General features: G+C 33.8%; 1 protein-coding gene across 2 annotated transcripts in view; it reads right to left on the reverse strand.

Annotated features, from left to right (window-relative positions):
- Positions 1–11,668, reverse strand: part of LOC129005291 (ubiquitin-like domain-containing CTD phosphatase 1) — a 44,300-nt gene extending 32,632 nt beyond the window's left edge. For both annotated transcript variants that reach the window (XM_054434142.1, XM_054434141.1), the window contains exons 1-2: positions 11,470–11,668; positions 6,439–6,665 (exon numbers count right to left, since the gene is read on the reverse strand). In XM_054434142.1, coding sequence (XP_054290117.1) covers positions 6,439–6,665; positions 11,470–11,629 — 387 coding nt within the window. In that variant the 5' untranslated portion in view covers positions 11,630–11,668. The remainder of the gene's footprint in view (positions 1–6,438; positions 6,666–11,469) is intronic.
- Between the last annotated feature and the right edge of the window lie 3,928 nt (positions 11,669–15,596).

Consider the following 15,596-nt stretch of genomic DNA (forward strand, 5'->3'; position numbering starts at 1 on the left):
CACTCACCAAGTCCACCGCACAAGGTAGCTATCAAGGGAATTCCGGTCTAGACCGATTTGTCTCACACAAGTAGATAGCACACAGGTCACGGGGTCAATGAGGTCCAGATAGGTGTGAAGATACTGGTAATCACAGTAGGCAAGTCCTGTAGGCTGTCACAGTAGATCCTCCAAGTATGGTGTGAAGGGCTCACAAAAACCCTGTACAATAAACCCAATAAATAGTCTTAAGCAATTACCGAAATATACACATAAATGCTGTTACATAATTGTTTAATCCTTTTGCAAGTTCTCCATAAAATAAACAATTATTTTAATTAATCCATCATTAAGTTACCCTACACTATACTTTATACAAATAAAACATTAATTGTGTTGGAAGTAAAACAAGCAAATAATAGATTAAATTGAATATGTTGAATACAAATATTCTGTTTTAAGTACTGTACTGATATTTACATCAAGGCCTACTGTAATCCAATTATTGTTTGTTCAACAGAATCTCCAATTAAAAATATTATACTCGATATGGGATACATCATTTAAATTCATCAGTTAGTTGAATACTAATGTGTGCTACATAATTCTACTTTAATAACATTTCCAACTTCAAACTATTTACAGTATTTAAATAACTCATTCATTTGTTAACTATTAATTTCTCAGTAATACACAAGATTTACATACAATTTAATATACTTTGTGTGTTATCCTTTCATGAGTGGCAATACAATATTATTTATCACATATAACACATATTCAGTTTCAACTAATTAATTGGTAATATTTTACCCTTCAAAACATTCAACAGAACAAAGCTAACATTTAATTGAACACTTTTACAAATTACAATAAATTAACTATAATGCAGTACAAACCAGTGTATTATTGTTTCTTTTTTTAGTTTACCTCTTTAAGAACTAAGTAGCATATTTACTTGTGAATGAAATTAACATTTTTTTTAAAGGGTACTAAAATAGTAATATTAATATTTTTATATGACAATTTAATTATAATTTCAAAGCATTATTTATTCTAGGAAACAGTAGACTAATTTCAAAAGATAATTATTTCTTCAATTAATTTAAATACATAAATAAAATATTCACTTTGTTGTATTATTTTCCACAGACTAACTTGATATAGATTTTTAAAGTTATTTTGGACACATGAAATGTTTAAAAATACATTTAATGAACCTAATAAATTAATATTCCAACAAAATATTCAATTTTTGAGGAGTAGACCTGAACCGGATTGTTTTTACATGATACAAGAACATGTGGTTTGAATTTGGTAATTAACTCTGGATAAAATATCATAATTTTGCAATTTATGTAACTGAAATTCAATCATATAGAATATAACATTAACATACCTCATCCATTTAAAAATAAATGGTTAAAATCCACATAAAGTGCGAGGGTGAATATTCTTCAATCTTCATGAAGACAACATGAAGAATCTTCAGACAGGTACAACTGGTCTTCTTCAAGGTTTGGACCGCTCTGCCCCAGGCTACTCTCTTATCAGTAGAAACATCCTTATCAGTTGAGCTGGTGAACTGATACAATGGCTATTGTCTGGTTGGGTTTGGAGTAATTGTTTGAAATGATCCTCTAATTTTTTTATTTGAGCTGATTGCGCGCTCATCAACTCAAAAAGGTGTTAATTCATCTTTTGAAGTGGCCAACTTCAATAAATGATAATTAGGGAGGCAATAGAGTATATCAATTGTTACACATTACTGATCAACTCAATGACTTGAATGGAAGGGCCTAATATTATAGTAGTGAAAGTTTGGAGTATGTCAATAAAGTGAAACCTACTTACCAACTGAGCTGATTTTTTCCATGAACAGAGCCAATATACGACAGGCTTAATAGACCTAGTCATTTTTTATTGTAATACACTCATAGGGATTTGCCCTGATGGCTTTCGAAGTTTCAATGTTGTTCTTATACTTGAATTAGCCCTACTTTTAATGTTAGAATTGCCAAATTGATATAAGCCACGTGTTTTAAAATTATTCCGTTGTTGCTTTATCAAAATTATGGACATTTATTTTTGAATTAATAATTTTTCATACAGCAGATCTACGAACATGATTTTTCTCTTTAGCGTTCCCTTCCCGTTGCAAAGGATGGTCATGACGACTAGTATGGCAAAACGAAAGGAGATTAATCGTCTTTGAGAAAAAGATTTATTAAGAAAGATTTTCGAACCTATAAAATAAAATGAAATATGGCGGATCAGAGAACTCCGAAAACTTTACGAAGACCCAGATATAGTAACTATTGTTAAGAGCCGAAGATTGAGGTGGGCAGGACACATAGCGAGAAGAGAAGAAAACAGTCTCCTGAAGTTTGCCAGACCGCTAAGAAGATCCAAACTATGGTGGGGTAGCGGATGGGGACAAAAATTGACCAAGCAGCAGAGAGAAAACAGTGGAGGCAACTTGTTGGCGAGGCCAAAAACCAGCTTAGGTTTGAATGGCCAAGGAGGTAAAGTAAGGTATATAATAGACTAGCAGAGCACCCGCCCTTCGTACAGGGTTGGCATATAAGTATAAAATGCTTATTGCAGTTATACTCAAGCTTTGCGTTTGCAATGGGGGGAGGACACAGTTTGATAAAATTTGGTTCATAAATTTACGGTTTGATATAGTATAACACATCTACCATTGCCATAATGTTATACCACTGTACCTAAACATTAGAAAAAATAAATAAATTATCAAACACTCGCACAATATCATAAATTATTCATTAAATTAAAAACTCAAACCTAACTGTAAACAATCTTACTTTGACAGTTCTCATTGTGTATCACAGCTTTTTGTTGCTGCTTAGCTCAAATTAGCTGTTGTCATATATGCAAAAACAAAATATTAATGGTGCTGCACCCTGTTGGGAAACCTTATAAATTTTAATGCTATTGCACATTATAGAACCAACTTGTAAAGTTGAAACAGCTGACTAAATTCTTTAATCTATATATATAATTCTGTAAGTCAAATTTTTGTAAAGAAATTGTGAGTGACTGGATGACCGTAGAAGGATCGGAGGGGTCTTATTTTAAAGGTCTTGACGTGAATTTTGAGGGAAAACTATTCATTTTTCTTATTTTTTTACCATAAATTCGCAACAGAATAAAACTTTTCCCATTAAAACAACATGGGGTTTAATTTGTTTACATCCTTTTGAAATTAAAACAGCTGTGCCACAGATTTGTATTAGTTGTATTTCTGAAAATCTGTGTACTCATAGCCTTTGATATAGATACCAGCTGTACTTTTTATGATTTTCAGTTTGTTTACTACAGCAATGTATAATTTTTAGTTATGGTGATCTATAGTTATCTTATCGTATTTCTTCTTTTCTACCTAAATATAGTAATGAACAACGGAGGAAGGCCGCGTCGCCGAGGTGTTGGCTTTCAAATGCATAAAATTAGAAATTATTACGGGATCTGGAAAGGGAAATATAATATTTTTGCCTAGAATAAAGCTTATTTCAACAGATCCTAACATGCCTTTCCACATGTAAAGACTGCAATTTCCCTTACGACTTGCCTTTGCTATAACTATCAATAAGGCACAAGGCTAAACCTTCCAGAAAGCTGGAGTTTACTTAGATAAACCAGTTTTAACACACGGACAGTTATATGTTGCATTTAGCAGAGTCAAGTCATCAGATGGAATCAGAGTATATATGGCAAATACAAGAGAACAGAACAATACAGAAAACAATTCATATACAAAAAACATAGTTTATCCAGAGGTTCTGACTAATTATCAAATGCAATACGGTAAGTAAGTAGTGATTTCAATTCATGTAAATAAAACTTGAATTAAACCAAATTTTAATTGTTTTTTATGCTTATTATTTTCAAAATAAAAAAGTTTACTGTTTTAGAGGCTAGCCACTGGGGCGGAGCCCAAAAGGATTTTTGAGATAAAAATATGCCTTAATGTTAATCGGGAATGTGAGCTATCATCATGCCAAATTTCAGCCCAATCCGTCCAGTAGTTTATGCGTAATTGAGCAACACACACACAAACTCACAAACTTTCAGATTTATAATATTAGTAAGATAAGATATAACAATTTGAAAGATAGTGTTTTTGGCCTCTAGGGACATCAAAATGAGAAAGCATATCGGTCCAGGGTCTAGGGTCTTACCGTGCCACCTACCATAATAGCTACTTTACTATTGGGAAATTCGCTAATACAGTAGAACCCCTCATATCCGACCTTGGAATAACCAAATCCTTGGGATATCCAACCTAGTGTCTGACCGTCTACTCGTTTCCTGTTTGGGGCGATAATGCTGAGTGAGATCGGTGAAATGGTTCTATTTCTAGTATTATACTCACGAGTACTTCCTAATGGTTTTAGAGTATGTTCCCATTTTGAAGTGGATGATAGTTTCATATATATACATCCCATAAACTGTCATTATTTTAAGTGAAATAAAATATTCTTTTACATGTGTTTTTCGTTGAGGTTTCAATATACGCCTCACCGCTTTTTTTATATTTAAGAATTGTATACATATTATTTAAGCTTGTACAACCGTATAAGGAGATGCCATAAGATATTATTGAATGTATATATGAAAAATAAACTAGTTTTGAGGTTTCAGTTTCACAGAAATACTGCAATCTGCTAATGGCAAAAACACCTGAAGATATTTTAGCAATTAATTCTTGTACATGGGAGTTCCAGTTTAGATTTTAATCTATTATTAGACCTACAAATTTAGTTTTATTTGTTTTACTAATTAGGTACTTGATTTGTTCCGATATATAGACTTTCAAATGGATATTTTGCAGACCGTGGGGTTTTAAAGTTCATGAAAATTGTTTTTTCTTTATTTATTGCTAAATTATTCTGAGTGAAGTAACTAGTCAAAGTGGTCATATTATTCTTAACTGATATTTATCTGAGTTTTATCTGATATTGTTTAAGTGGCATCATCAGCATATAGAACTAATTTACTTGTGCCAGTCGGTGTTGGTATGTCTGCCAAATAACAGTTGAAAAATAAAGTTGAGAGTATTGATCCCTGTGTTATGCCATTTTTAATTTCTAAGTTGAGAGTTGTAATAATGTTTGAAGTTGTTAGAAAGGTTTACGATTTGGACAAACTGTTTCCTATTTGGTGAAATATGATTTCATCCAATCAAAAGCTCTATCTTTTATACCTATTCTATGTAGCTTGTCTAATAAAATTTATCTATTATAATCTACTAGTGTACCTGTTGCTCGAATTCAAGCAATTGCTAAGTATTACAGGTGTTATTTTAAAACGAATAACAGTCATAATTTCTTATGGCTTTAAAAGATTTGACTCAAAGATTATTGAAATTCTCAACATGTAGCCTACATAACAGATCGATATAATCAACATTTCTTGTAAATATTATTTTTCAAAAGCTGATCATGTTTTTTAACGATTATAAATTCTAAAAAAAAAAACATTATTTCTATTTCTTCTCCTTGGTGGTGTTCTATGACTTTCCTATGTTTCCATAGTTTGCAAATCGGCTCTTTCAATGATTACCAAGAAATGCAGCACAGTGTTAATTCAGTTTTCTTTTTAGTATATAAAATTATCCAGGCTCTCTCGCTTTTTTCCACTGTAATATTTACGCCAACCCAAATTCAAATAGTAGGCCTAAATATTTCATTTCAACCGAGTCAGTAAATGTCTGTAGCAAACCATTTAATAAGCAAACTTATTGACTGTTTACAATTAACATACGTTCTTCTTCTCACTTTTAATTTCCTACAGCAGCTGGAGTTTCATAACAATTTTTGTTTCCCAAGTTAATCTTATGGGGAAATACAAAACTTTAAAAGGGCCCCAGGGCCTCACTCTCTAATTATTTCCTAAAAAAAGTTTCCTGCACAACTTCAAGTTACACTCTTTCCAATGACACCAAAAACATGTCAATCGGTTCAGTAGTTTCAGAGGAGTAATTGTCAGAAAAAACCTGCTCGCGTATTAAATAAATAGATTATAACACCCATCTCTAGCTAAATGTGATTGAAAACAAGCCTTTAATTGAGGTTTGTGCCCTTAGGGAGGATTTATTGAACATTTTCAGGGAAGTTTTTTAAATACAAATTCTTAAATTACAATACAGATTTGCTCCAATTCTAAAGCAAAATTAGGTTACTTTTATATCTACATCACTGACATAATAAGACAAATAAAGGCGATTCTATTTGATTTGTTTGATATACTTTGTTATAGGCTTATGTGAGTGAAAAATTGGGAAAACCCGAAATTGTGATTAGGAATTTTTTAAAGGTTATCCCCAAACATAAATTTCTTTCTTTTAGTTAACTTTTGACTTCTTGGCATACCATGATTAGGCATAGGCTGTATAAAAAAATCATTAAATTATCTAAAACCCACTTAAATTACCTCATACTCTCGAATTCGCTTCTCAATTTTGGCAAGATACACTTCTTTGTTTTCAATTGCGACTTCCTCTTCATCTTCAATATCAAAGTCATCAAAAACCTCTGGCAAGTCCTCAGGTGGAGTGCTGGCGTCAGCAATGTCCTCTTCTAAAGATCCCATCATCATGATCTTGAATCCCGGTTTGATTTTGATAAGTGAGAGTTGACACTCATTTTCTGGCATTTTTCCTGCATCAAAATTAAAATTAAATGTACATCCAAGCATTAAGCTAAACATAATAGATCAACCCTACAATTTTATGAAAAGGTAATCTATTTTGAAATAAAAGCACAACTCTTTTAGATGTACCGTAGGCCTAAACTTATATTGTACAATGTTTTTATCCCTCTGGATCAGGAGCCAGAGTAAGCCTCACACCACGCACATTTCTTTCACTGCAGAGATTAAAATTACAGCATCATAGGATTCATAGGTCTATGAGTAAAATAATTAGGCAATGTTATTCCTAACCCTCGCAGCAAACGTGCAGACTAAGCAAATTTCCAATTGCCTTATAGGATTTTTACCTAAATCAATTTAAATAACACTAGCTGCTTTACCCGTGCTTCACCATGGGGAGAAGAAAAAGTAGTGCTGTACTCTCTATTGATGAACCTTCACTTTTTAAAATTGTTGAATATCAGAGAACCCAACTTATAAATTCGGTTGAAATATTGTCAATTTTCTTTGATTCTTATTAAATACAAGCTGTTTCCTTAACCCTAGCAGTGGCCAATGTTAGAAGTGGGGAATGGCCAACCCATTTTGGTGATTTTGCAGACCTTTTTTTAAAAATCTGTCAAAATTACAAATATGGACTCAACCTATCAATGTTTGTATTCATTTTATTCAAAAAAAGCAGGAGAATCTGAATATATAAATAAAAATTGAATCTGAGTTAGTAACTTTTTTGCGAAATAAAAAAATCATAAAAAATTCTGATTGAAATTTCAAAAGTAAAGTCTTGTTATTATTACAGTATAATTTTTAGACCAAAACCATTATATACATTTTGTAGTAAATTCAATTCCCTACATAGAAATGTATAACACATGGGGAAAATATTTTTTTTACAAATGTTATGTAAGAAAATGAAGAAAATTCAAATTTTGTCACATAAGACGAGTAATTAGTAACTCGGAGATGACTTATGTAAGGTAATTAGTGATAATAATATAGTAGGTACACATATTCTTGTAGGTTATAAACTAAGAAACACAAATATGTCACATTGTAGGCAGTAAAAAATTTTTGATTACCCGTTTATAATACAAAAATCCAAAAATTTACCGTTTACATAGAAAAAAATTCAAAGACATTTTTGTAAAAAAATTTTTTACAGATTTTTGTAGGCCAAACATATTATAAAAATGTGATAGTACATTCAATTCTCTTTATAGAAATGTATAACACATGGGGGAAATATTTTTATTTACATGTGTTATGTAAGAAAATACGAAAAATCGCAAGGTTTGTCACGTGAGACGAATAATTAGTAACTAGGAGATAACTCATGTAAGGTAATTAGTGATAATAATATAGTAGCCTACACATATTCTTGTAAGTTATAAACTAAGGAATACAAATATGTCACATTGTAGGCAGTAAACAATTTTTGATTACCCGTTTATGATACAAAAAAACTAAAAATTTACCGTTTATGTAAAAAAATTCAGATATTAGACTTTCCAGTTTATATTCATGCATAAAGATTACTGTTAGGCCTAAAACACATAAACATTACTAACAAAATACACTACATAACTACAAAATACCCCCGCCGCAGCAAACCTGCAGACTAAGCGAATTTCCATTTGACTGATTGGATTTACACTGAAATGTCTACTTAAAAATATAACATTTATTCCCTATTTAAATAGAATTAGTTTAACAAGTACTTAGGTTTGCTGCATCAGGGAGGGTAAAACTGTTCTTTTTTTGTAAAATGTTAATAGTTAGTAAGAAATAAAAATATTTTTCAAATTTGATCAAAATATGTTCATAAACAAGCAAACTACAACAGTTTACTTATTCTCCATAAGAATAACATTGGAATTTTAAATTTACAATTTTTTGGAATTTTCTCCGTAACCATTAGGCGCATAATAACGCTTCAATATACTAAATTATTTGTTTTTTTAAGCTCTACAAAATGGTTTGAAAAGAAATTGCTAAATTTTATGTTTTTTGGGTAAAAAATAGGAAAAACCTATTTTTACCCCATAAAACCCCCCGTAAACCCCCGTTCCCATGGTCCGATCATGCTGGATTGCGAACTCGTTCGAATAAACGTAGGTTTACACGTTTGTACCAAATTTCATCAAAATCGGATCATTTTTGCTCGAGTTATCGTGCTAACGGACACATATATATATATATAAATATATAAATATATATATATATATATATGAATTTGAACGGATGGTGTTTTTGGCCTCTAGGGACCTCAAAACGAAAAAAAAAATCGGTCCCGCGTCCAGGTCTTACCATGAGTACTACGGTAATAGCTTATTCCCTATATGGGAAATTCGCTAAAATCTGAAATTAGAATGATTCCCAAGATATTCGCCGAACAATATTTACTTTCAAAACGTAAGTCAGCTGATCCGCACAAAACAAACAGAGTAACTTGGTCAGATGGCAATTTTCTTTTGTTGCTGACAGAACACAGAAATTACAGTGAGCAGGGCTGCCATTTCTCAACACTAAATTATTCTGCGTTTCCTACGCTACAAAAGGATATTATATTTGAATAGTTATAAATATTCCATTATATATATATTTCGACTTTAGAAATGGTCCTGGCGGGACTATTGGCCATTTGTTATTTTTTGTAAAATTACGTGTTTTCTAAAAATCATATGTTCTTTGCTATCGATGTATTGATAAAATAATCTATGCCAAAATATTCAGCAACCCTACTGCTATCTAGTGGTATAACTCGCATCCAGATAGGGAACAAACTAACCTCGCTATGATTTTCTTAACTTTATGTGTTTAGCGCTTACGCAACACTACAAGTGGAAGTAGATTCGCGCGGAAATTTTCATTCAAATTTAAATTGCAATTACGTTGACATATTGACGCTAGAAGGTTCGTTTATACAATAAAATGAAAGTTTAGAATGTTATCTTTCGAATGGTATATGAATTATGCACTTTAAAGATAATTATCAATTAGTTTTTAGCGTTAAAAAATGTTTGGACATAAATGGTCCCGGCGGGACCATGGCCATTCTAAGGGTGCACGGTGAAATGGTCCCGCCAGGACCATTGGCCACTTCTAGGGCTAAGAGTGTACCCTACATTCAAAAGTATTCATCTGTTCAAATGTAAACAAATCTTTTATCCACAAAGATAACATTGTAACTTTATAATGACCACTAGGGCAGAGCTCTGATGGAATTTTCAATTTTTTTTATACAAACAACCCCAGTCAAATGTAAAGCAACTTTCTAAAGTTTCATGGTGTTCGGATGAATGGTTAGGCAACGCATAAAGGACAAACATCCGAACAGAGACATTGGATATCCATAAAGCCCAAAGTACCCATGAACTTTTGAGAAAACTACAAGTCACACTCCCATTTAAACCATATACTTAAAATGTTCGTCATCGTCACTGACGAGAAACCATGCGCAAAACTATCCGTTAGGCTATTTTAGTTTTGTATTCAGTTTGTTTAAATAATTATGTAATATGACCAAAAATATGGTTCATTACACGTGATGGTGTAAAGGACAAGGTCCGCCCCGACAGAATCAATCAATCAGAGCAAAAACACGGCAGTAACTTATCTTTTTGCTACGGTAACCAATTGATAAGTTAATATGTTTCTCGCCCGATTTTACAAAAGCAACCGACATTAATGAGTAATGAAAAGATGACATAAAACATTAATAGCCTACAAACAATGGGATTAACTTAAGATGTAGTCAATGATAGGCTAATATGCAAACAGTGGCAGAGATGAGTCATAAGTGGGAACTGAAGTGAGGAGAATTCTACTGTCAAGCTATTCCAGATATTTTCCAAAGGTACCGTAAGTAAGTGTCTGTTTCTTGCGCCCCCAACAAAACAAAAAACTCTTGCGCCACAGTAGGCACTACTGTCTAGCTCAAACTTGATATCTTCACTTAAAAGGTGTCTAGCACAAAGTCCAACACCTTCGCTTCTCCTAACCCCCCTTGCACTCGTTTCCCATATTGTAGCCTACTACGCACGCTGGAGGAAGACTCTGTGCCCTGTGTGATAGGAACTACCGCATAGTGCTTGCCGTACTGGCTTTCTTGCTCGTCACAATTACATAAACTTACCGGTACTACCTGGAAGTATAAGTTTTTACCCTCTACAACAAGCTTTCCCTGGACCACTGGGGAGTTTTAGGTCTGATAATCCGTCTATTGTCCATTGTTGCACTTAAGTTTACGTCCTACATTTACTATTATAACTTAGGCCTACATTAGGCCCTAGTGTAGCCTATACATTAGCTGATTATAAAATGAAGCTGTTCTAAACTAAACCTAACCTTAACCAAACTGCAGTAGGCTATGTGAGTAAATTTAGGACGTAATCTAAAGTGCAGCCTTGTCCACCCCCAAGGCGCCTCGACCCTCATTATTGCCGCTTGGCCGCACTCAGTGGGGAACCCAATAGCCTAACTTAACTTACCATAAATCATCTTCATAAATCTTTTTTTTAATGAATAAGTACGGTAACTTAAAAACAAATGAGAATAAACTTAGGGCCTAGTTGTTTAATTGAGGTTCTCCTTGAAATTTCTATAAATTTGATGTAAATTTTTATTTAGTCCTAAATCGGCAAATTTTTACCGGTAAAAAGTTGTAAGTTATGGTAAAGTTAAGAGCTAAGCCAACAGATTTTATTAGTTATAATATAATTATAAATTAATAACTTAAGTTAATAAACACGGTATGTTTTTAATGTAGCTTCCAGGCCTAGGTCTACTTTATAAACCTAACTCTGTTCTAACCTTTAAATTTTAGATTGAGCAGTTTCTGTCTCTCAGGCCTTACTCCGGTTCTTTTATAAATTGCATCTTTAAGTGTTCCGACTGTGTCGTTTTCAGATAATGAATCAACTTCATATTCTTTACCACTCCACTTTACAACACATTTAACTTCATTTTCCATTGTCTAATAAAGCGGAAGGCCTGGCCAGTCTAACTTTGTGTTGTGACACACACAAACACAAACACACAAACACGAACAACGAACACCGTTGTGAAGTTGAAGTTAGCGGCTCTTTTCATCGGTCATCGGCGCTTTTTCGGATTGTAATAGTGGGTTGGTACGCCTGCGGAAGCCACATTATAGCTCAGTGCCACAAACGTGCTTTGCAGGGATGTCGGAAAAGCAATTCATTGACAATACGGTATGAAACTGATGAGAACCTTTTCTGCGAAGAAGTGGGGGATTGTGGGAGAGCCTCTCACGTCGATTTAAGAAAATCTTTAAATTTATTTTATAATTTTTTAGTTAGAAAATTAACTTTTTAATTAAAAAATTAATTTTAAAATTACTACCTACTTAATTCTGAACTTGAATCCCCATAATCATAATCACTCTGGCCGGTACTAAGGCCCTGAAGGTACATTCAGTTTCTTTTTGTTTTTCATTTACTTCCACTTTTATCTCTCGAAGTAGTTGAGTAGTTCCTCTCCTCACGGCAACTGCAACCACAACTATTAAGGTACGTTTTGCCTGGAGCGACAGGTGCGACGGTCGCTGCGCGGTAGTCGCGGGACACTGATCAAAGGGGTTTTGCATAGTCCTGTTTTGCTTGAAGCTACTGTCGCTACGCTAGAGCCGCGAGCTGCAGTCGCTGGGCACTGCTCCAAGACCAGTCAGGGGCGACAGTCGCTTAGCGACAGTTATATTTCTGATTGTTTTTATAGTGTACAACATTTTGACAAGTTTGATTACCTTTTATTTTCGTTATGGCGTCGTTGGCTACCCGGACAACGTCTGGGATTAAGTTAAATTTTAGTGGTGAGGATTGAGGAAGACGACCGTTTATTAGAAGAAGTGGCAAAACACCCTGCGCTTTATGATTTGAAACATATCTCCTTCAAAGACCAAAGAATAAAGTACAACAACGTCAGGTTAGCTTAGTATTATGTTATTATATAACAAGTTATTTTTAGTAGATTATTTAGATTGTCGACTTTAAAGACTTTCAATATTACATTTTCGTTTAGAAGAAGTGGCAAAACACCCTGCGCTTTATGATTTGAAACATATCTCCTTCAAAGACCAAAGAATAAAGTACAACAACGTCAGGTTAGCTTAGTATTATGTTATTATATAACAAGTTATTTTTAGTAGATTATTTAGATTGTCGACTTTAAAGACTTCCAATATTACATTTTCGTTTAGGTGATTCAAATTGTTCTGTATAAACGGTTATTGATCAAATTGGCTTAAACGTCAGGCGTTTTATGTTTAAATATATAAAAAGCCAATTATTACAGTAATGTGGTAAGAAGAGGCTATTCAAATATTAATTGAGTATATAATGGTATATTTTTTCATTAACAATACAATCAACAAAATATAATTTTCACTCTGTGAGGAGGTTATTTATAACACTGATTTCCAATTCAAGTTATGCTTGTGTACTGCAATTTACGGATAAATTAAGTAATTTTATTACATTTTGGCTTGTGACATTACAGTTTTGGAATGTTTCTCATAACAAATAACTAGGCCTATAAAGAATACTTAATTGTTAAGTTTTACCTGTTTTACTAAGTGAATTAATCGAATTTATTTAGTGACTTTATAGTGCGCCCTTTTGAGGTTAGGTGCACTGGCGTTACCACGTCTCATGACGCCAGGAAGAAGAAGTCGCTCCAAGCAAAACAGTCTACCACCCCGCGACTGCCGCTGGGCGACAGTCGCTGCGCGACCGTCGCACCTGTCGCTCCAAGCAAAACGTGCCTTAAACTGTTTATTTATGTTTTATTTATTTATTTCCAACGGCAGCAGCCAATTTACAAAGACAATCATGATGGTAGAGTACAACAAAATAGTTATACAAAGTTTGATAATAAATATAAGTTTTCAAAAATATAACAGGTTATAAATATCCAAAGCATAACAACAACAAAAAATAAGATTAACAATTAAACAACAATAATTACTCAAACATAACAACAACAGAAAATAACGATAAACAAACAACAATAATTAATTACTAGTCTTTCCCAGAAAGAAGAGAGAGGAGGCCTGCCGACGAACTTGGTGAAGTCCATCGAAGAACAGGTCACACCCAGACGCAACTCGATTTCCCAGGCGAATAAACCTTGCGAAAAGGCTGTTGAAGTCGAAGTTGGTTGAGTGGTATCTTCGACCCAGCAGATCTCGAGATCTTGTGTTTGTAGGAACTCTGAGGTCGATTTCAGCTAGGAGATCTGGACAGTTCATGTGACCATTCACAATCTTCCAGAGAAGAACAACATCAGCCACGTCACGTCGCAGGGCAAGAGGTGACAAGTTCAGATTGCTGGACAGTTCCTCCACAGGACTTATATAAACTTTTACTTATGAGCATTTACTGTTGATGTAGGGGTGCTTTTGTTGACATATTTTTGATCAGAATTGGCAGATAGAGATAGTGTTTTTTTAGCACACATCATGGAATATGACATTAATGAACTGATCGAACAATATTTTAATTTATGCCTTCAACAGCCTGAAATACTTTCAATTCTTTATCGAAGCATGACATTTGCATAAGTGAGTGGACGCTTAAAAGACAACGACAGAAACAGAGATAAGTGTTGTGTGTGTTGAAATTATACTAGAAATAGAAATGTCAAACTACTTCGAGAATAATAAAGTCGAAGTACTTCGAGAATAAGGTCGAAGTACTTCGAGAATAAAGTCGAAGTACTTCAAGAATAAAGTCGAACTACTTCGAGATAAAAGTCAAAGTAAATTAAAAACAAAAATAATCTAAATGCTCCTTCAGGGCCGTCTTAGGCCGGATTTGTTGTTTTCGTTTCGTATTTTATTTCGTTTTGGTTTTAGCGAATTTCCCTATAAGGGAAGTAGGTATTACCGTAGGTGGCATGGTAGGTAAGACCTAGGTCCGGGACCGATTTACTTTTTCCTTTTGATGTCCCCAGAGGCCAAAAACACCATCCGTTCAAATATATATATATATGTGTGTGTGTAAGTGTATTTTTTGTCCGATTTTGATAACATTTTGTTTGAAAGTGTAAGGCGGCATACACTTAAATGAGTTCGCGAAATAGCATGATCGGACCATGGGAACGGGGTCTTATGGGGTAAAAATTGTTTTTTCTAATTTTTGACCCTCTAAACAGAAAATTTCCCAATTTCTCTCCAGACCTTTTTAAAGAGCTTAAAAAACAGTATACCAAGGTGTTTTTGTACAATTATTGGTTACGGAGAAAATAAAAAAATTCTATTTTTTAATTCCCATGTTATTTTTATGGAGAATATTGTAAAATGTTGTAGTTTGCATGTTTATGGATATATTTTTATCAAACTTGGTAAATTTATTTATTTTATACTAAGCTATTAATATTAAAAAAAAACTCTTTTTTACCCACCCTGTAGCAGCAAGCCTACTCATAAAACCTAGTGTTAATTAAATACATTCAATTGAACATCAATTCAGGCATGTGGAAATTCGCTTAGTCGGGAGGTTTGCTGCGCCGGGGGTATTATAAGTTTTTAATTCGTGTTTTTTTATGCTCAGCTTGGACCAAACATGAACATAGACATTGAACAATACTAACAATTGTTAATATGTATGTACCAAAATACAACAGCAATTTTATTGACAATAGTTGTCGTTTTCAGTGTCAGGCAGGGGGGCTCCGGCCCCTTCACCATGCTATGTTCAGACCATTTCGAGACATGTCAATGTACTTGTACAGTAGTCGTAGCTAGTAGTCTGGGTGCGCGGCCGCGCTATGGCGGGGGGTGTAGAGGGGAGTATTGCTCATTTCCAAAAACATCTGGCCCACACGGCTCTCTGGGGTTGTTCAGCGCCTCAGCGCTGTCTTCATGGCTTTGGTGTGAGGGACGATTAGTACACAAGGGTCCCAGACTAACTGCGACTACT

This window comes from Macrosteles quadrilineatus, unplaced genomic scaffold (assembly GCF_028750875.1).
Source record: "Macrosteles quadrilineatus isolate MER2022 unplaced genomic scaffold, UCM_ALF_1.0 Scaffold_19__1_contigs__length_3004403, whole genome shotgun sequence".
NCBI classification, from domain to species: Eukaryota; Metazoa; Arthropoda; class Insecta; order Hemiptera; family Cicadellidae; genus Macrosteles; species Macrosteles quadrilineatus.